We start from the raw sequence: 22,747 nt of genomic DNA on the forward strand, positions 1-22,747 counted from the left end.
TGTTTTTGCTTTTTAAAAAAAAATTTTTTTTAACTTTATTTTGTAAATTTAATAATTGAAAATATAAATAATTAAAAAAGAAAACAGTTGAATAAAAACATTTCTCAATTAAATGTACTGGATACATATAAGGTTTATTTATTTTTTTAATCATGCAATATGTTTATATATGGTTCACAGTAATGCAGTCATACAGTATTTGTCCATCTGTGTCTGGTTTGCTTCACTCAGCATAATGTCCTCCAGGTTCAATCATGTTTTCATATTCTTTACAACTTCATTTCTTCTTACAGCTGCGTAATAAACCTTGTGTAAATACACCACAGTTTGTTCATTCGTCAGTTGATGGACATGTGGATAGTTTCCATTTTTTGGCAATCATGAATAACAACACTATGAAGATAGGTGTGCAGATGTTTGTGTCATTACTCTCAGTTCTTCTGGGTATAGACCCAGTAGTGGTCTTGGAGTGTCAGGTGACAAATCTATTCAACTTCTTTCGGAACTGTCAAACAGTCCTCCACAGTGGCTGTACTATTTCTGCATTCCCATCAACAGTGAATAAGCGTTCCTATCTCTCCACATCCTCTCCAACACCTGTAGTTTTCTTTTTTTAAAAATATATTTATTTATTTTATTTCTCTCCCCTTCCCCCCCGCCCCAGTTGTCTGTTCTTTGTGTCTGTCTGTTGTGTGTTCTTCTTTGTCTGCTTCTGTTGTTGTCAGCGGCATGGGAATCTGTGTTTCTTTTTGTTGTGTCATCTTGTTGTGTCAGTTCTCCGTGTGTGCGGTGCCATTCCTGGGCAGGCTGCACTTTATTTCGCGCTGGGTGGCTCTCCTTACGGGGCACACTCCTTGCGCGTGGGGTTCCCCTACGTGGGGGACACCCCTGCATGGCATGGCACTCCTTGCGCACATCAGGGCCAGCTGCACACAGGTCAAGGAGGCCCGGAGTTTGAACCGCGGACCTCCCATGTGGTAGATGGACGCCCTAACCACTGGGCCAAGTCCACTTCCCTCTGTCTTTTTAATAGTGGCCATTCTGATAGATATGAGATATCTGATTGTAGTTTTGATTTGCATTTCCCTAATCATTAGTGATGTTGAGCATTTCTTCATGGTTTTTTTTTTTTTTTTTGCCATTTGTACTTTTTCTTTGGTCAAATGTCTGTTCAAGTCTTTTGCCCATTTTAAAAATTGGGTCATTGGTCTTTCTATTTTTGAGTTGTAACATCTCTTTATATATCCTGAACATTAAACCCTTACCAGACATGTGATTTCCAAATATTTTCTGCCATTGAGTTGGCTGCCTTTTCATCCTTTTGACAAAGTCCTGTGAAGTGCAAAGTGTTTAATTTTGAGGAGGTCCCATTGATCTATTTTTTCTTTTGTTGTGCGTGCTTTGATGTAAGGTCCAAGAAACCACCACCTACTACAAGGTTATGAAAATGTTTCCCTCCATTTTCCTCTAGTAGTTTTATGGTCCTGGCTTTTATATTTAGGTCTTTGATCCATTTTGAGTTGATTCTTGTATAGGGAGTGAGATAGGAGACTTATTTAATTCTTTTGGTTATAGATTTCCAGTTCTCCTAGCACCATTTGTCCTGTTAACATGGACTTGGTATGTTTGTCAAAAAACAGTTGACCATATAGGTGAGGATTTATTTCTCAATTCTCAATTCTATTTCACTGATCAACATGACCCTCTTTATGCTAGTACCCTGTTGATTTGACCACTGTAGCTTTGTAATATGTTTCAAGGTCAGACAGTGAAATTCTTCCCATGTTGCTCTTTTTTTTTTTTAGAATGCTTTTGGCTCTCTGGGTGTATTTTCCCTTCCAGATGAATTTGGTAATTGCCTTTTTTTTATTCTGTAAAGTAGGCTGTTGGAATTTTGATTGATATTGCATTGAATCTGTAAATTAGTTTGGGTAAGTATATTAGTCAGCCAAAGGAGTGCTGATGTAAAATACCAGAAATTGGTTGGTTTTTATGAAGGGTATTTAGATGGGGTAGAAGCTTACAGTTATCAGGCCAGAAAGCACAAGTTACCTCCCTCACCAGAGTCTTTTTTTGTTTTAAGATTTATTTTTTTAAAATTTCTCTCCCCTTCTCCACCCCCCCATTTGTCTGCTCTGTCCATTCGCTGTGTGTTCTTCTGTGTCCGATTGTATTCTTGTCAGTGTCACCCAGAATCTGTGTCTTGTTTTGTTGTGTTATCTTGATGCATCAGCTCTCCGTGTGTGCGGCACCATTCCTGGGCATGCTGCACTTTTTTTCACGCTGGGTGCTCTCCTTACGGGGCGCACTTCTTGTGTGTGGGGCTCCCCTATGCGGGTGACATCCCTGAGTGGCACGGCACTCCTTGCGCACATCAGCACTGTGTGTGGGCCAGCTCATCACACGGGTCAGGAGGCCTGGGGTTGAACCTTAGACCTCCCATGTGGTAGGCGGATGCCCTATCCGTGGGGGCAAATCCGCTTCCCTCATCAGAGTCTTTTGACATGAGTTGGAGCAAGATGGCTGCCGACATCTGCCAGTGTTCAGGCTTCCTGGGTTCCTCTCTTCCCGGGGCTTACTTCTCTTTCTGCACAACCAAGCTCCTGGGTGCTTACTTCCTGGGGCTCCAGCTCAAAAACTCCAGCATCAAAACTCCAACATGAAAACTTCAACTCTGGGAAGCGGACTTGGCCCAGTGGACAGGGCATCCACCTACCACATGAAAGGTCCGTGGTTCAAACCCCGGGCCTCCTTGATCCGTGTGGAGCTGGCACACGTGCGGTGCTGATGCGTGCAAGGAGTGCCCTGCCATGCAGGGGTGTCCCCCGCATAGGGGAACCCCACGCGCAAGGAGTGTGCCCCATAAGGAGAACCGCCCAGTGCAAAAGAAAGTGCAGCCTGCCCAAGAATGGCGCCACACACACAGAGAGCTGACACAAGATGATGCAAAAAAAAGAAATAGAGATTCCCAGTGCTGCTGATAAGGATAGAAAGCGGTCACAGAAGAACACGCAGTGAATGGACACAGAGAGCAGACAACTCGGGGGGATAAGGGGAGAAAAATAAATGAAAAAATCTTCAAAAAAAACAAACAAAAAACTTCAACTCTGTCCTTTGCCAAGTGTTTTATCTATGAGTCCCCACCTATCAAGGGGTGGGGCTCAACATCCTACTGATATGGCCCACTCAAAGCCCTAATCATAATTTATTCATGCCCAGGTGCAGACCAGTTTACAAATATAATCCAATATCTATTCTTGGAATTCATGGACCATATCATATTGCTACACTCCACCCTCTGATTTCCCAGAAGATATTACAATATTTCAAAAAAACTTTAAATCAGTAGCAAAATGCTAAGTATAGAATCACATCACAATCAGTTTAAAGAAATAGTTTGTTTTGGGGCAAAGTTCCATCTGGTATAGACCTCTGAAAATTACAAAACAATTTATCTGCTTCCAACACACACATTTACAGTCAAAGGGTAAATATTTCCTTTATCATAAGGAAAAATTGGGAGGGAACATGAGTTAGGGGTTGAGAACAGTTCAGTAAACCTGCAGGGCCTCCTCCATTTGATTTCAGAGTCTGAGAGTCATTCTTAAGACAATGGTTTCTTTTTCCTGGGAACTCATGGGAACCCACACTTTGCACAGGCTTGCCCAATGGCCATTTTCTTGGTTCCACCCTCATCAAGCATCTGGGTGGTGACCAAGCTCCAGACCTCACCCTCTAAGAGCATTGGCGTGATTGCCACACCTTATCTAATCTTTGGGTTAGAGACTTTAACCCTGCTAGTATAGTGAGGTGAAGGCAACATCCTCATACAGGCTCAACCCTCTCAGAGCAATGTGTTGACCACCTGGCTTTCCCTAATCCATGGGGAACAGGCCTGCCCCTCTCAGACCTATGGGGGGGTGTTGACCTCAACTACCCTAATCCTTGGGGAATATGCTCCTCCCTCTCTGTAACGTTGGGTGGCAAAACTCTCCCAGAACATCAGGCAGAAACATCCACCCTCTTCAACTGCCCATGCAGACCCACCCTCTCTGTTCATATGGGTGGGTTCCTCTCTTGGCCCAAGGTGATGCCTTAATTTTAGATCTCATCTTCCATGATTTCCTCTTAAAACTGTTTCTCCTTCAGTTTCTCTTTTCCATGTCCCTTTTAGTCCAAGCTGACTGTGGTTTTGCTCATACAGTGCTCTCAAAAAGCTTGTTGGTTTAGCAAGCAAGAAGCAGGGGCCTAAGCCATCAGCCAGTAAGACTTTCCACAAGTCTTTCCTAGATAACTGGATCTTCAATCCTGATTTACGAGTTCTAAGTTTAGTTAAGTCCTCAAATGGGGCACTAATCTGGGAGCTTGATTTCCAGAGGCTTGGAATTTCCAGAATCAGTTTCTGTTTTCTTTGTGCCCAACAAACAGTTCAATCCTCAGTGTATTTCCTCATCTAGCATTTTGCTATAAGCTGCAAGGAGAAGCCAAGCCACATTCACCAGGTTTTCTCTGGAAAGTTGTTCAGCTAAATGCCCAGGCTGGCCATTTTCAAATTCTGCCTTCCAGAAAACACCAGGAGTTAATCTTGCTAAGTTCTCTGCAACTTTAAAACATGGGTTGCCTTTCTTCTAGTTTCTAATAGTTTCATTATATACTTTTAAGGCATCATAAAAAGTCTCATTAGCATCCATATTGCTATCAATGGTCTCTTCAAATGATCTAGGCCTTTTCTGTCAAGCATTTCACAATTCCTCCAAAAATATCCCGTACCCGTTTATAAAACTTTTCCAACATTTTGTTAATTACTAAAGTATGTTCTCACTCTCAGTAAAATTCTGTGTTAGTCAGTGAAAGGGGTACACCCAAGCTCCTCTGTATGCTTACTTCCTGGGACTTCAGCTCATAACTCAACTCAAGCATCAGAATTCCAGCATCAAAACTCCCAATATCAAAACTTCAACTCTGTCCTTTGCCATGTCTTTTATCTGTGAGTCTCCACCCACCAAGGGGCTCCACACCCTACTGATGCGGCCCAGTCAAAACCCTAATCATAATTTAATCACAGCCAGGTGGAGACCAGTTTACAAATATAATCCAATATCTGTTTTTGGAATTCATGAACCATATCAAACTGCCATAGTAAGATTGACATCTTTACAGTATTTGTTTTTCCAATTCATGAACATGGCATGTCTTTCCATTTGTTTAGGTCTTTTTGAAATTTCTTTTAGCATTGTTTTGTAGTTTTCTACTAATAGGTCCTATTCTTCTTTGGTTAAATTAATTCCTAGGTATTTGAGTCTTTTTGTTGCTGTTATAAATGGAATTTTCCCCGATTTCCTCCTCAGATTGTTCAGTACTAGTGTACAAAAACAATATTGATTTTTGCATGCTTATCTTGTTACCCTGCCACTTTTTGAACTCATTTATTACGATGTTGGTTAATTTTCCCTCCTTTCAATTTTTTGGGATATTTTAAACAGGACTGGTGTTAATTCTTTTGGAAACACTTTACTGAAATCTTATACTTCAATAAATATAAGATTTATTGAGAGCTGCATTATGCCCTAACATGTAGTCTATCTTGGAGAAAGATCCATGGACAGTTGAGTAGAATGTATAACCCACTAAAATTGGATACAGTGTTCTGTCTGTTAGGTCTAACTCATCTTATTGATCAAGTTCTCTGTTCCCTTATTGATCTTTTGTGTAGTTGTTCTAATGATGTGAGTCAGGTGTTGAAACCTTGAACAATTATTATAGAGATGTCTGTTTCTCCCTTCATTTTTGCCAGAATTTGTCTCATGTATTTTGGGACACCCTGGTTAGGTGCGTTGATATTTATGACTGTTCTTCCTGATGGATTGTTCCTTTTATTAATATATAATGGCCTTCTGTCTCTCATAACTTTTTTGCATTTTAAGTCTGCTTTTTTTCCGAAATAAGTTATAGCTACCCCTGATCTTTTTTGGTTACTATTTGCATGGAGTATCTTTTTTCCAACATTTTACTTTCAGCTGATTTGTATCCCTGGGTCTAAGGTGAGTTTCTTGTAAGCAGCATATGAATGGCTCATGTATTTTTATCCTGTCAGCCTGCATCTTTTGATTGGGGAGTTCAGTCCATTCACATTCAATGATATTACTGCAAATGCATTATTTACTTCCCATTTTATTCTTTAGTTTTCTTATGTTATATCATATTTTTGTCTTTTTATTCTTTTGGTTATCCTTTCTGCTATTCTTTTTTCTATAATCTCCTCCAGGCCTCTCTCTCCTTTTAATTTCAGGTTCTGAGGCTTCCTTTAATATTTCCTGCAAAGGTGGATTCTTTTTTGCAAATTTTTTTAGTTTCTGTTTGTATTTTATACTCACCTGCATAATTGAGGGATGTTTTGTTCGATAAAGAATTCTTGGCTGCTAGATTTTTCTCTCAGTATCCTAATTGTATCATACCTCTGTCTTCTTGCCTCTATGGATTCTAAAGAGAAGTCCACACTAAGTCTTACTGGGCATCCCATGTATGTTATGGTTTGCTTCTCCCTTGTTCTTCTGAGAATTTTCTCTTTGTCTTTGACATTTGACATTCTAAATAGTATGTGTCTTTTATTAGATTTGTTCAGATTTATTCTGATTGAGGTATGGTTCACTTCTTGGATATATAAATTGTTTTCTTTTGTGAGAGTTGGGAAATTTTCAGCTATTATTTCCTCTCCCTTTCTCTTTTCTCTAAGCCTATTTTCCAGACTCTGGCTCTCTGAGACGGCTTGATTTGCTTAATTCATATCAGAGAGGTCATGTAACATTTGTCCTTCAGTGTCTGGCCTGCTTTACTCAAAGTCCTCAAGATTCATCCATGTTATCCTGTGTGGTGTTTTAGTACTGTATTCCTTCTTAGAGCTGAGTAGTATTCCATTGTATGTATATACCGCAATTAGTTTATCCATTCATCTGTTGATGGACATTTGAGTTGATTCCAACTTTTGGCAATAGTGAATAATGCTGCTTTGAACATTGTGTGTATATATGGGTTCATGTCTTGTTTTCAGTTCTTCTGGGTATGTACCCAGCAGTGGAATTGCTGGGTTGTATGGCATATCTATAGTTAGTTTTTTGAAGAACTGCCAAACTCTTCTCCACAATGGCTGGATCATTCTACATTCCCATCAACAGTGGATGAGGGTTCCCATGCTTCCACATCCTCTCCAACACTTGCAGTCCTCTTTTTAAAAAATATCTACCATTCTAATGGGTGAATAATAGTATCTCATTGTAGTTTCGATTTGCATTTCCCTGGTAGCTAGTGATGTTGAGCATCTTTTCATATGCTTTTTGGCCATTTGTATTTCTTCTTTGAGAAATGTCTGTTCACATCACTTGCCCATTTTTTAAATAGGTTGTTTGTCTTTTTATTTTTGAGATATAATATTATTTCCTCAAATACTCTTTCTGCCCCTTTTTCCTTCTCTTCTCCTTCTGAAACTTCAGTATTTGTCATTCAACTCTCTGAGCCCCGTTCAATTTTTTCCATTCTTTTCTTTGTTCAATTTCAGCTATTGTGTGTTCTGTGACTCTTATTCATTCTTCTGTCATTTCAGTTCTGCTTTTGTATGCTTCTAATGTGTTTTTTTAACACTTTTTTTACTAAAGTTAATAGATCACAAAGAATGTTACATTAAAAAACACCCATCATTTTTGTAAATTGTATTTTTTTTGAAGATCTATACATCACAAAAAATGTTATATTAAAAAACATAAGAGGTTCCGTATACTCCCCACCCCCCACCCCACTCCTCCCACACCAACAACGTCCCGCATCATTGTGGCACACTCATCGGTGAACACATTTTGGAGCACTGCCGCACTGCATGGATAAAAGTTTACCCTGTAGTTCACACTGTCCCCTAGAACATTCAGTTGGTTATGGCAGGATATATAATGTCCAGCACCTGACCCTGCAGTATCATTTAGGACAAATCCAAGTCCCCAAAATGCCCCCACATTACATCTCTTCTTCCCTCTCCCTGCCCTCAGCAACTACCATGGCCACTTTCTCCACCTCAATGCTACAATTTCTTCTATTACTAGTTACAAAAGTTTTACAGTAGAATATCAGTAAGTCCACTCTATCCATATTTTTTTCCTCAATTCTGTGGACCCTGGGATGGTGATGTCCACTCCACCTCTATATCAAGTTTTGATCTCACCTATCATGTCTTTCATTCCTACGAGGTCTATTACTTTTCTGTTTTGGATTTTAGATTCTTCTTTATGCTTGCTCTGTGTATTCTTGATGTCATTTTTCTCTTTAGCCATATTGTCTTTCAATTCATTATTTTGATTTTGAGAATTTGTGCGTATCTTGCTAATTATTTCTGTCAATCCTGTATCTCTTTTGGGGCTTTGATATGTTACTTTTCATATGCCTTCCATATGCCTCATAATTTTTTGCTGATATCTAGGCATCTCATTAGGATGTAGTTTACTCAGGTGCTCAATTTCTTTCTTTTTTGTAAGAGATTTAGTGGTGGGAGGCTGTGTGTTTCAACTGCCCTTTGATTCTTCGCTCAACCTGGATTGTTAGGATTGTCCCTATTAGTTGCTCAGTATTGGGCTCTGGACCCAGTAATTGGTTGCAGACCAACTTCCTACGGCTTTCTGAAGGGAGACTCTAGAGTCTGGAAAAAGCGTCTCACTTATTTTTAATTTTCACACTTGCACTTCCTTGGTCTGCAAGCAAATGGCACTCTTTGAGAGCTCTCAGTTCAGTGCCTGGTCTGAGTGTATTTGTTGGAACAGACTGGATTAGTGTGACTGAACTTCTTGCCTGGAGGCTAAGAGTTTTGTAATTCAATCTTTCTCAGAGCTTTCTCTGGCAGCCCCCTCTTTTCCTGGGTAGATATATTTCCACTCCCCTTTGAGTCCTCAATAATCAGTCCTGGTTAGTAGAGAGGGAGGTTTGGAGGGTCATAAATCTGTAGCTCCTTATTGGTTCCTGAAGCAAACAATGGTGTGGCCCAACCCAGACTGCAAGGGCTCCTGGGACGTGGCAGACCAAATTTGTGCATCAAAAGCTGAGTTAGCCCTATGCATTGTCACTCTCTTTCCCCTTCCTGTGTAGGAGTGCCCTCAACAAGCAGTCCTGGCAAGAAGAAAGGGAGATTGTGAGGGTCAGATTTCTCTAGTTGGAGTAGGCTCCTGGGGCAAACCAAGGTTTATTCTGGTCCCACCTGGTGTGGAAGGGCTGGTGGGACACAGCAGACCAAATATGTGGGTCAGAAGCTGAGTCAGCCTTAAGTCGTGTCTCTCTCTTTCCCCTTTACTGGAGTGGTGGATCCTTGGAGCCTCCTTTTGTATGTTGCTGCAGACCCAGAGACCTGAGAATTCTAAAGTGTCTTTAGTGTGGAGGAGGGTGCCAGCAGCAGCAGCCACTGGTTTCACCTCACAGTTTTGTCATTGTAAGTCGCCTCCTTTGTGCCTCTTTGCTCTGCGCAGTGTCCATCCTCTGCCTGGTGTCCTAAACCTTAGATCTTTTTCCAGGCTATTTTAGCCTGTCCTCTACTTATTTTTATGGAGAAGAGAGTCCCATGTCTTTCTAGTCTCCTATCTTCCTGGAAGTTCCCTTCTCCGTTATTTTTGAAAGAAAGTTTTTCCAGATATAGATTGCTTGGTTGGCACTTTTTGCTTTCCGAACTTTGAATATATCTTCTCACTGCCTTTTTTTTTTTTTTTTGTCTTTATTTTTAATGTTACATTAAAAAAATATGAGGTCCCCATATACCCCCCACCCTCCTCACCCCACTCCTCCCATAACAGCAACCTCCTCCATCATCATGGGACATTCCTTGCACTTGGTGAATACATCTCTGAGCACTGCTGCACGACATGGTCAATAGTCCACATTATAGTATTATAGTTTACACTCTCCCCCAGTCCACCCAGTGGGCCATGGGAGGACATACAATATCTATTAACTGTCCCTCCAGTACCACCCAGGACAACTCCAAGTCCTAAAAATGCCCCCACATCACATCTCTTCTTCCCACTCCCTACCCTCAGCAGCTACCGGGGCCACTTTCTCCACATCAATGCTACATTTACTTCTATTACTAATCACAATAGTTCCAGAATAGTATATCAGTAAGTCTATTCTAATCCATTCTCTATTCCTCCATTCTATGGACCCTGGAATGGTTATGTCCTCTCCACCTCTGTATTGAGAGGGTGCTTAGATTCCACTTGGATGATGGATGCAATTCTCCTGCTTGCAGTTGTAGGCACTCGTGGCTCCCTGGTGTGGTGGTTTACCTACTTCACCTCCTGTTAGCTGGCTGGGGTAAGTCCAATAAACCAGAGGGTAGGAGTTGCAAGTCTGTTAAGGCTCAGGGCCTGGCTATCACATGGACAGTCCAGAGATTCAGGTCCCCTGAGTATACAGTAAACCTCAGTGCCAACCACAGGTCCGGTAAAAGTAACAGGAGAGGCTTGTGAACACAGATCACATCTGAGTTCAACTCTATCACAGTCAGGAACAAAAACTCCAAAGTAGGGCCAACTGACATGGCACTGAAGTCCATCTGCCATGACCATAAAACCTGTGGGTCTCTGTAGCCCTCAGAAGAATCAATACCTGGGGTTATATCTACTTTAGCTGTATCTGGAACTCTACTGAGGTGTGCGTAAGGGCGATCCCTCTGATGACCTCCCGGCTTTTTTTTGGATACTCATAGCCATGTAAACTCATTTGTCCTTTCCATTTCCCCCTTTTATTCAGGTCAAAAAGCATTTTTAACTCCTGGTATTACATGTAGGCTGAGATATTCTGCTGGTCTGAGTTGACCCTTTTATTCAAGGTCGTTTTCTAGTTACATCATCAGCTGGTACTTGGTAGTAATCCCTTGGTGCCAGGGAGGCTCATCCCCAGGAGTCATGTCCCACCCTGGGGGGGAAGGTAATGCATTTACATGCTGAGTTTGGCTTAGAGACTGGCCACATTTGAGCAACAGGGAGGCTCTCAGGAGGTAACTCTTAGGCACCCTGCAGCTCTAGGCCTAGTTCTTATTTCAAGCGCACGGGTTCACAAGCATAGTCATTAGTATCAAGGGCTCATTGTTGGACCATCCTTTTTTATTGGTCTTAGCCATTGCAAATGGGGGATTGCTGCTTTTCATTAGGGAATGTGATAGAACTCCCCTGGCTAGGAACTCAGCACTCCCTCAGTTGTCATTTCTCACTGTAACCACTATGAAAATATCCAAACATTTTTATGTACCCTATATATATGCCCTGGAGGACTCCCTCCCAACCATGTACCCCCTATCAATAACACCCCACACCAGTATTGTACCTCTCTGGTCCAAAACTTCTTCGAAAATGAAGCCTAATATATTGCCAGGTTCCATTAATAGTAAAATGGAATATTTTGATGGTGTAAAGGTTAGATATAGAATACATACTAATTTAGAAAAATTAAAGTAAAGCTAACTAGGGATATCAAAAAATTAAAAAATGAAAAAGCTTTGTTTTTGATGTTTGCCTTCCATCACTGCAATAAGTGTTGCCCTGTATGCACATTGGCAGGACAACTTCTTCCATTTCTTCCTCAGTGTCTGTGTCCTTTCTTTTTATTTTCCTTTTTTTTTCTCTAATTATTAAGCTTGTCTTCACAAAAGTTTTATTTTTTTAAATTAAAAAAAAATTTTTTTGCACTTGTAATATTGAGTTTATTATAAACTAGTTTCACAGGCCACAAGGAAACAAAAGGACTATGTACAGCCTTACAGGAAACAGGCAGGGAGCTGAGGAGGGCTAAGATGAGTCTAGGGCCTTGGTGGGTGCATTCCTGGGGGAGGGGACCGCATCTTTGGAGGGGGCATGCCCATTGGAGTTCCTCATCCAGGGGGAATCCCCATTGGGGGACCCATGGGAGGCCTCATTCTAGGAGGTGGGCCCATCATGCTTGGAGGGGGTACTCCTCGGCCCATAGGTGGGGGAGGACCCCCACGACCAGGTGGATACTGGGTTGGGGCTCTTGCAATACTGGCTGCGGCAGTGGCAGCAGCAGCGGCGGCTGCAACAGTGCCTCTTCCCTGTGGGGTCATTACCTGTTGGGTTGGCCCACCAACCCCATGGACTGGCCCTGCAAGTCCTGCAGGAGCCTGGGGCATGGGAACACCAGCTGGAATACCTCTGCCAGCTGCTCTACCAATCCCTGGGCCTCCAGCAGCTCCAGCAAGTGGCACTCGGGCAATGCCAGTATCTTTGGGAGGAGGTCCCTCTACTGTCATTGAGACCAGGTTTTCCCCTCGCAGCAGCACCAGTCCAAGGACATACTTCTCTTCCCTTTCTGCTTGTTTTGAGTTCTTTGGCTTGATCTTCCTGAACTCATCACAGTCACAGAGGATCAAGTTCATATGCTTGTCAAAAGCCTTGAAGGTGCCAGTGAAGATACGGCCGTCTTGCAGGATGCACCTCATCCTGTAGTCAGTGTGCTGCAGCATCTTGCTGCTCTTGCCAACAGTCATGGTGGTGGTTCCGATGGTTCTGATTCCCGCTGGATTAGATTCTGCAGAGACCCAGATGCCCGCCCGCGATCCGACTCCCGCCGTCGCTACCGGAAATGCCTTCACAAAAGTTTTAGATCACAGTAATTCATATGTACAATATACGGTACTCCCACATGTCCAACATCAGACACTTTGTCCCTTCCCCACAAATAATCTTTTTTTTTTTTTTTTTTTTTTTTTTTAAAATACTCCCTGGTAAAGCCTCACTCTTTTTTTTTTTTTTTTTAAGATTTATTTATTTATTTATTTCCCCCCCCCTCCCCTGGTTGTCTGTTCTTGGTGTCTGTTTGCTGCGTCTTGTTTCTTTGTCCGCTTCTGTTGTCGTCAGCGGCACGGGAAGTGTGGGCGGCGCCATTCCTGGGCAGGCTGCTCTTTCTTTTCACGCTGGGCGGCTTTCCTCACGGGCGCACTCCTTGCACGTGGGGCTCCCCCACGCGGGGGACACCCTTGCGTGGCACGGCACTCCTTGCGCGCATCAGCACTGCGCATGGCCAGCTCCACACGGGTCAAGGAGGCCCGGGGTTTGAACCGCAGACCTCCCATATGGTAGACGGACGCCCTAACCACTGGGCCAAAGTCCGTTTCCCCACAAATAATCTTTTTACATGTTCATACTGTATTTACTGTGACCGATGTACAGATATTGAGACAATAGTTTTCCAACAAGGTTACACTTGGGTTTACATTATGGTTTATATTTTAGACTATAAAATTTTCTAAATTTTTAGTTACCTTATGTTTTACATTATGATTTACATTTTAGCTCATAGACCCCTATACATTTTTGGTGTAATTTAACATGTTCTGTATGCATCCTTGCATAATCTTTTGGAAACTTCCATTGCCCCAAATTTACACTGATTCCATCTATTCAATACCTCTTTCCCCCTCCCCTCAGGGCCCACAGTGACATTCAATCTTCATTGCTTAAAGGGCCAAGTTCAGAGATGCTTGCAACAATGTTGAGGACTTGACATGCTCTACTGCCCTAACGCATTGGGAGCCACCATTTCTCTCGTGGAGAAAGACAATTTATCTATTTGAGAACTTCAGTCCTCCCCAGGATGTGGGTATATCTTCACTCTCATTGTATGGGTCTCCATCCAGTGATATAACCCACTATGACAAAATGAGCACTCACTCCCTAGAAGCCTGTCCTGTGTCACATTCTCCCCTTTAAGCATCTTAAACAGGTATCCTTCCTTATTACATTTTAGAAAAAGTTTTCTCACCATTATACTCTCAACCACATACCTGACAATCTCCTATGTTCATATGTTCCCCCACCTCCCCCCAATTTCTTGGGCCATATTACCCATCCTCCCATCCCTAGCCCCCCTTAAGCCTGCAAATCCCCACCCAGAGGTATCCCTATGCCCCCATTTTATCCCTTCCCTGTACAAATACTTAACTCTAGCTTATCTTAGATTTCACTCAGGTAGGTGTCAGCTTGCAACCTTATTCTACCCCCAAATTCCTTTAAATCTATCGTTCGTTCTCTAGCTCTCTGAGACAGCTTGGTTTACTTATTTCATATCAATGAGGTCATGTAGTATTTGTCCTTCAATGCCTGGGTTGCTTCGCTCAACATAAGGTTCTCAAGATTCATCCATGTTATCACATATGTTTGTAGTATATTTGTTCTTAAAGCTGAGTAGTACTCCATTGTATATATATACCACATTTTATTTATCCACTCATCTGTTGATGGGCATATGGGTTGATTCCAACTTCTGGCAATAGTGAACAGTGCTGCTATGGTGTGCATATATTGGTTTGTGTCCTTGTTTTTTCAGCTCTACTGGGTATATCCTCAGCAGTGGAATTGCTGGGTCATATGGCAAATCTGTAGCTAGCTTTTTGGGAAACTACCAAACTGTCCTCCAGAATGGCTGGATCCTTCTGCATTCCCACCAGCAGTGGATGAGTGTTCCCATTCTTCCACATCCTTTCTAGCACTTACAGTCTTCTGGTTTTTTCATAGCTGCCAATCTTATGGAAGTAAGATGGTATCTCATTGTAGTTTTGATTTGCATTTCCCTAATACCTAGATATTTGGAGCATTTTTCATGTGCTTTTTTGCCATGTGTATTTCTTCTTTGGAGAAGTGTCTGTTCAAATCTTTTCCCCATTTTTAAAATGCGTTGTCTTTTTATTTTCAAGATATAGGAGTTCTTTATATATGCAGGATGTAAGTCTCCTATCAGATATATGGTTACCAAATATTTTCTCCCATTGTGTAGGCTCTCTTTTCACTTTCTTGACAAACTCCTTTGAGGTGCAGAAGGCTTTAATTTTGAGGATGCCCATTTATCTATTTGTTATTTTGCTGCTTGTGCTTTGGGTGTGAAAATCACAAAGCCATTTCCTATTACAAGGTCCTGTAGATGGTTCCCTACATTGCTTTCCAAAGTCTTTATGGTCTTGGCTCTTATATTTAGGTCTTTGATCCATCTTGAGTTGATTTTTGTATAAGGTGTGAGATGGTAATCCTCTTTCATTCTTTTACATATGGATATCCAGTTCTCCAGGCACCATTTGTTGAATAGGCCATTCTCTCCCAGTTAAGAGGGTTTGGTGGCTTTATCGAATATTATATGACTATATATATATATGAGGATCTATATCAGAACTCTCTATTCAGTTCCATTGGTATGTGTGTCTCTCCTTGTGCCAATACCATGCTGTTTTCACTACTGTAGCTTTGTAGTATGTTTTGAAGTCAGGTAGTGTAATTCTTCCAATTTCATTTTTTTTTTTTCAATATGTCTTTGGCTATTCGGGGCTTCTTTCCCTTCCAAATAAATTTCATAGCTAGTTTTTCTAGTTCATTAAAGCATGCTGTGTTGATTTTTATTGGGATTGCATTGAATGTGTAGATCAGTTTTGGTAGGATAGACATAATATTTAGTCTTGCTATCCATGAACAGGGAATATTCTTCCATTTATTTAGGTCTTCTTTGATTTCCTTGGACAGTGTTGTGTAGTTCCCTGTGTATAAGTTTTTTACATCTTTAGTTAAATCTATTCCTAGGTAGTTGGTTTTTTAATTTGCTATTGTAAATGGTTTTTGTTTCTTGATTTCCTCCTCAGATTGCTCATTACTGGTGTGCAGAAATGCTACTGAATTTTGCCCATTGATCTTATATCCTGTGACTTTACTGAACTCATTTATGAGTTCTAGAAGCTTTCTTGTAGACTTCTCAGGGTTTTCTATGTATAAATCATGTCATCTGCAAATAATGAAATTTTGACTTCTTCCTTTCCAATTTGGATGCCTTTTATATCTGGTTCTTCCCTCAGTGCTTGAGCAAGTACTTCTAAGACAATGCTAAATAGAAGGGTGTGATAGTGGGTATTCTTGTTTTGTTCCTGATCTTGGAGAGATTTTAGGATTTCACCATTGTAAATGATGTTGGCTGTGGGTTTTTCATATATACCCTTTATCATGTTCAGAAAATTTCCTTGTATTCCGATCTTTTGCAGTGTTTTTATCAAGACAGTATTCTGTATTTTTCAAATGCTTTTTCTGCATCTATGGATATGATCATGTGATTTTTTTCCTTCAATCTGTTTATATGGTGTATTACATTGATTGATTTTCTTATGTTGAACCATCCTTGCATACCCGGAATGAACCCCACTTGGTCATGGTGTATAATTTATTTAGTGTGTTGTTGAATACGCTTAGCAAGTATTTTATTTAAAGTTTTTTTTTTGTCTAGGTTCATTAGAGAAATTGGTCTGTAATTTTCCTTTCTTGTGGTGTTTTTGTTTGGCTTTGGTACTAGGGTAATGTTGGCATCATAGAATGAGTTAGGCCAATGTTCCTTCTGTTTCGAATTTTTGGAAGAGTTTCAGCAAGATTGGCGTTAGTTCTTTCCGGAAAGCATCCTTTTTTTCTTTTCTGGGACTCTTGAGCTGTTCTGTTTGTTTTTGTTTTTCATGTATAGTTTTTCTTTCAAGTTGTTTTTTTTTTTTTAAACTCCTTTCTTTGTCTCTAACTGCTTTAGCCTGGATCGCAAATTCTGGGAGGAAGGTCACCTCAAAGATGATTTTCCCAAGTTAGTATCTCCCAGCCAAAATAGTGCCAGGGACACTCAGAGAGGGCATAGATCGTTTCCAAAGTGCCCCAGAGAGGAGATCAGTTAGGATGCAAAAAAGCCGATTTTATGACTTCCCGTTTTCTTAGACTGCCCAGCTGATGTGAGTCTTCAGCAGATTGTACTCTGTATCCCTGAGGAGGCATTGCATCTTTAAATCTTCACTCTTTCTTGCCCTTATCCTGGGCAGGTTTGAAACAGTGGCTGCTGCTGCCTTTGTTTGAGGTGTGTTTAAACAGTAGTTTGGAACTAGGACCCAATAGTATGAATACGCTAAACAAAAGCCTTGATAAGTGCTTGGCCATTCCCACCGCAGTCCTTGGGAAAGTAGATTTTTATGTCCCTTTCTGTCAGCAACAGCTAGCCAGGGACTAGCTCAAGGTGCATGTCACGTGAGTGGGGGATACGTGCTGGCCACCACTGTTTGGGGAGAGCTACTCACTCAACTTAAAGGTACTTTATCAGCCTCTTCTGCTTTTTTCTTGATGCTGTACAGTGTTGTTCTGTCCTCCAGAGCCCCATAACAGTTGTTATACAGTTTCTGCCTGTTTAATAGCTGTTTTGTAGAAAGTAATGAATCCTGGAGTTCCCTAACCTGCCAGCTTTATTTGAGAATGTCTTAATCTCTCCCACATTTTTGAAAGAAAGACTTGCTGGATATGAAATTCTTTATTGTTCATTATTTTCTTTCAGCATGTTAAGTATTTCAACCTACTGTCTTCTTGCCTCCATGTTTCTGATGAAAAATTGGCACTCAATCTAATTGGGACTCCCTTGTACGTAACATGTTTTCTATTGCATCTTTCAGTATTCTCTCCTCCTTTGAATTTAACAGTTTGGCAAATTTATGATGGGTGTGGTTTTCTTCACGTTTATCTTGTTTAGTGCTCTCAGGGCTTCTTGTATGTGCATATTCATGTCTTGCTGCATTTGGGAAGTTAATCTGTCATTAGTGCATTGAATATTTCTTCTGCCCCTTTGTCTTTTTCTTTGATTCCTGTAAAGCATATTTTGGTATGCTTGAAGTCTTTCCAGAGGTGTCTTAGTTTATTTTCACTTTTTATTATTCTTTTTTCTTTTTTCTCCTCAGCCTTACTCTTTTCAATTGTCTTGTCTTCAAGTTTGCTTTTTCTTCTGCCAGTTCCAATCTGCTGTTGAAACACTCCTGGGCATTTTTCTTTTCAGTTATTTTAGCTGGCAATGCCAGTAGTTCTAATTAGTTCCTTTTTAAAATTTCTTTATGTTTTTACTAAGATTCTTATATTGTTTTGTTCACTATTTTTCTCATGTCCTTTAATTTTTTATCTGTACTTTACTTCATCTCCTTGTAAATTTAAGATCATTTTTAAAAAAGGCTTTGGTATGTCCACAGTCTAGTCTTTGTTGGTATTTTCTGGATTTTTATCCTCTTTCTTTTGATCACCCATCATTTCCTGTTTCTTTGTCTTGTTATTTGTTGCACAGTGTACATTTTAGTGTTTTAAAATGTTAACTTTGGGAATTTTCCCCTGAGATGTCTGTTTCTTGAATTTGTAACCTGCTGGTGATAGGACAGATTCTTTTGCGTGTCAGGTGTCCCATGAAGGAAGCCTGCCCAAGGTGACTACATAATGTAGAGTTCTCCTTGTCATTTCTGAGTCTGTGTTTTTTCCTGAGCTTACACTTGTTAGTTACTTTGGCTTTCCCCTCTTTACAGGAGTTTGAATGCCTCCTCTGTTTCTCAGGAGACAGACTTTCTTCCTCTTCCTGGTGTTTAAAGCAGGCAAGTCTTTTCCCTAGTTCATTTGCCTCAGTAATTTCTTACCTTGCTTTCATTGTAGTCTCACGCTGCTTTTGCCTAGAATTTTTTATTCCTTTTTATAATTTCCATCTATTTTTTTCAGATAGTTTTCTGATTTCTTTTCAGTTTTCGTATATGGGTATCTTTAGCTCATTGAAGATATTTAAGACAGTTATTTATAGTCTTTGACTAATAGGTCCATTGTGTGAGCTTCCTCAGGGTTGGTTTTTGGCAGTGTTTTTTTTTTTTTTTTAATTGAATAGACCGTAGTTTCCTGTGTGTATTTCGTAATTTTTTGTTGAACTGGGCATTCTGAGTATTATGCTATAACTCTTGAAATCTAGTTCTTTCATTCCTCTGGATTAAAAGGTTTTGTTGTTGTGTTGGATAGAGTCATCAATTTGTGAGATTTCCAAACTGTTTTTGCTCCCATTTAGGGAATGGAAAAAGAGTGAGAAAAAAAGTTGGTACTGCCTTTATAAGACTCTGCTGGTTTTGCCTTAGGAAGCTTGGAACATTAGTTGCCATCAGACCTTTCCTTCCAAGGTATCTAAATGTAGCTAATTCAAACAGTGGTCAACACATCAGATCACATACCCTTGGAGTTTGAAGGACTAGGTTCTTACAGGCCACTCTGGCAACAGCAAGCTGCTCCAGGAGCCCCTGACACATTTCCCACCACTGCCTATCATGTGGGTGGGGAGTGGGGGATGATAGCTACTGCAGAGGAGGGTGAAATTAACTATATTTATTGCAATTTGCCACCTATTCCTCCAGCTTTTCCCTGGGCACTGTGCATTGTTCCACTAAGACTCCAGAGATTCCAAATAGTTGATTTAGGCAGTTCCTGCCAGTTTAGTAGTTATTTTGCTAGAGGCACTGATTTCTGAAGCTTCATACCCCACCATCAATCCACAGGCCTCCCCATGCTCCTTTTTATATTGATAAATCTTTTTTAAATAAAAGGAAAAGGATATAATTTCAAAGAACTCAGTGTATTTGTCTGCCAGAGGGGTGTCAATGCAAAGTAATAGAAATCTGTTGGCTTTTATAATGGGGATTTATTTGGGGTTAAATCTCCCAAGGCCAAATCAAGGCATCAGCAGAGGTGCTTTCTTTACAGTTAGCTACTGTGATCCCTTGTGTTGCCATGTGGTGAAGCAAGGTGGTTGCTGATCTCTGTTCATTTTCTCCTTCCCTTCAGTGCTTCCTCTTCCTTTTGAACTTTGTGCTTAAGTGTTCCTGTAGTCCTCTCTCTCTTGGCATAGGGCTTGTTTCTTTCTGGCCTTCTATATCAGTCTCAGCTGTTCTGCTGTCTTCCCAGTCAGCTGTAAACTATGAGGCAAATGATTCCCTGCGACCTCAGCTGTTTGAGCCTTCTCCTTTCTGTCACATGGCAGGATCAAAAATGACAGAGCTCTCTCTTCCTGTGTGTCTGAGTATCCATTTATACTAGACCCAGCAAGGGGGCAGGGTCTCGGCCTGAGTCACACCCACTGACATAGTTGAATCAATAGCCTTAACAGCTAATCTAATCAAAGTCCTCTTAACTGAATTTAATGCACTCAAAGGATATCACATCCAAAGGAATAGATTAGTTTACAAACGTAATCTTTCTCTTTTTGGGAGACATAAAATAATCTCAAACTGCCACACTCAAGAAAGGTGGCTTAGATATGAGGGTGTTCTAAAGTGCTTCACAAATGTCATTTTTCTTGCACTCTAATTTGATCTAAGGAGAAAATGGACATGAATGGATTCAATATTACTGCACCTCTCTAACCGTCACTGCTTCTTATTTGGACTTTTGTGAGCTAAGTACAGACACTTTCAGGATATTACTTTCGGGAAGCGGATTTGGCCCAACGGATACGGCATCTGCCGACCACATAGAAGGTCCAGGGTTCAAACCCAGGGCCTCCTGACCTGTGTGATGAGCTGGCCCACATGCGGTGCTGATGCACGCAAGGAGTGCCATGCCATGCAGGGGTGTCCCCCGCGTAGGGGAGCCCCACGCACAAGGAATGCGTCCCGTAAGGATTGCTGCCCAGTGAGTACAGCCTGCTCAGGAATGGTACCACAGACATGGAGAGTTGACGCAGCAAGATGACACAACAAAACGAGACACAGATTCTGGGTGCCACTGACAAGAATACAAGTGGGGAAGCGGACTTGACCCAATGGATAGGGCGTCCGCCTACCACATGGGAGGTCCATGGTTCAAACCCCGGGCCTCCTTGACCTGTGTGGAGCTGGCCCATGCGCAGTGCTGATGCGTGCAAGGAGTGCCCTGCCACGCAGGGGTGTCCCCATGTAGGGGAACCTCACACGCAAGGAGTGTGCCCCGTAAGGAGAGCTGCCCAATACTAAAGAAAGTGCAGCCTGCCCAGGAATGGCGCTGCACACATGGAGAGCTGACACAACAAGATGATGCAACAAAAAGAAACACAGATTCCTGGTGCCACTGATAAGAATAGAAGTGGTCACAGAAGAACACACAGCGAATGGGGGGGGGGGGAAGGGGAGAGAAAAAAAAATCTTAAAAGAATACAAGCGGACACAGAAGATCACATAGCCAGTGGGCACAGAAAGCAGACAACAGGGGTAGGGGGAGAATAGCAAAGAGAAATGATTTTATGTGGCTAAGTGTCATAAAAAAAGAGTCAGGAGGCCATCAGAGGGGTCACGCTTATGCATGCCTCAACAGGACCTCAGAGACAGCCAAAGTAGATACAGCCCCAGGTACTGGTTCTCCTGAGGGACTCAGATGTGACCTTTCTACACATGCCTCTTCTGTCACTTTTACAGAACTTGTGGTTGGTGCTAGGGTTGATGTATACTCAGGAAACTTGAATCTCTGGACTGTCCATGTGACATCTTGGCCCTGAGCCTCAGCAGAGTTGCAACTCCTACCCTCTGGTTCATTGGACTTACCCAGGTCGGCTAACAGGAAGGTGTAGATGGTCAACTACCCCACCAGGGAACCGAGAGCACCTACAACTGCAAGCTGGAGAATTGCATCCCTCATCCATGTGGAATCTAAGCCCCCTCTTGATATAGAGGTGGAGTGGACATCACCATCCCAGGGTTCACAGGATGGAGGAATAAAATATAGATTAGAGTAGACTTACTGATATTCTACTGTGGAACTATTGTGACTAGTAATGGAAGAAATTGTAGCATTGATGTGGAGAAAGTGGCCATGGTAGTTGCTGAGGACAGAGAGAGGGAAGAAGAGATGTGATGTGAGGGCATTTTTGGGACTTGAAGTTGTCTTAAATGATATTGCAGGGATAGATGCTGGATATTATATATCCTGCCATAATCCATTGAATGTACTGGGGGAGAGTGTAGGCTACAGTGTAAACTATTATCCATGTGGTGCAACAGTGCTTCAAAATGTATTCACCAAATACAATGAATGTGCTATCCATGTTAAAAAAAAAATTCTTGGTTGGAAGCTTTTCTCTTGTATCTTAAATATATCGTACCACTGTCTTCTGGCTTCCATCTTTTCTGGTGAGAAATCAGCACTTAATATTATTGGGTATCCCTTATATGTTATGCATGGCTTTTCTTTTGCTGTTCTCAGAATCCTCTCTTTGTTTTTGGCATTTGTCATTCTGAGAAGTATCTCAGAGTTGGTCTATGTGGAATTTTTCAGTAGGGAATTTGTTGTGATTCTTGGACATGGATATATATGTCCTTCAATAGGACTGGGAAATTTTCTACCATTATTTCTTCAAATATTGCTTCTGCCCCTTTTCCCTTCTCTTCTCCTTCTGGGACACCCATGACACATATCTTTGCACGTCTCTTGCTGTCATGTTCCATGAGAACTTGTTCAGTTTTTTCCATTCTTCATCTGTTCTTTTGTATGCTTACTTTCAGAACCCCTTTCTTCAAGCTCACCAATCCTTTCTTCTGCCTCCTTAAATCTGTTATGTGATTCTAATGTATTTTTAATTTCATTTATTGTGCCTTTCCCACAAGATCTGCTATTTTTCTGTGTATGCTTTCTAATTCTTCTTTGCGCTCATCCAGTGTCGTCTTAATATTCTTCATCTCATTAGCCATCTCATTGAATTTATTAAGAAGATTTGTTTAAACATTATGATTAGGTTTCTCAACTCCTTAATGTCATCTGTAGGCTTATCTTTTTCCTTTAACTGGGCCATATCTTCCTGTTTTTGGTGTGGATTGTAATTTTTTGTTGGTGTCTTGGCATCTAGCTTACTAGACTGTTCTGGATGCCCTTTTTCTCTTTAGTTTAGGGCTTCCTGCCCTTACTCCCCTGCT

General features: G+C 41.3%; 2 protein-coding genes across 49 annotated transcripts in view; one reads left to right on the forward strand and one right to left on the reverse strand.

Moving 5' to 3' along the window:
* ERBIN (erbb2 interacting protein) overlaps positions 1–22,747 on the forward strand; it is a 176,792-nt gene that overhangs the window by 31,811 nt on the left and 122,234 nt on the right. The gene's annotated exons all lie outside the window — the stretch shown is intronic.
* Positions 11,882–12,523, reverse strand: LOC101431432 (small nuclear ribonucleoprotein-associated protein B-like). The gene has a single exon (XM_058309506.2). It carries the CDS (start codon positions 12,521–12,523, stop codon positions 11,891–11,893), a length of 633 nt encoding a protein of 210 aa, XP_058165489.1. The 3' UTR covers positions 11,882–11,890.

Source organism: Dasypus novemcinctus, chromosome 2 (genome assembly GCF_030445035.2).
Source record: "Dasypus novemcinctus isolate mDasNov1 chromosome 2, mDasNov1.1.hap2, whole genome shotgun sequence".
In the NCBI taxonomy this organism is placed as follows: domain Eukaryota; kingdom Metazoa; phylum Chordata; class Mammalia; order Cingulata; family Dasypodidae; genus Dasypus; species Dasypus novemcinctus.

What these genes read in the sequence shown, in the direction of transcription:
- LOC101431432 (XM_058309506.2), bottom strand. Translation starts at nt 12,523, where the DNA reads ATGACTGTTGGCAAGAGCAGCAAGATGCTGCAGCACACTGACTACAGG.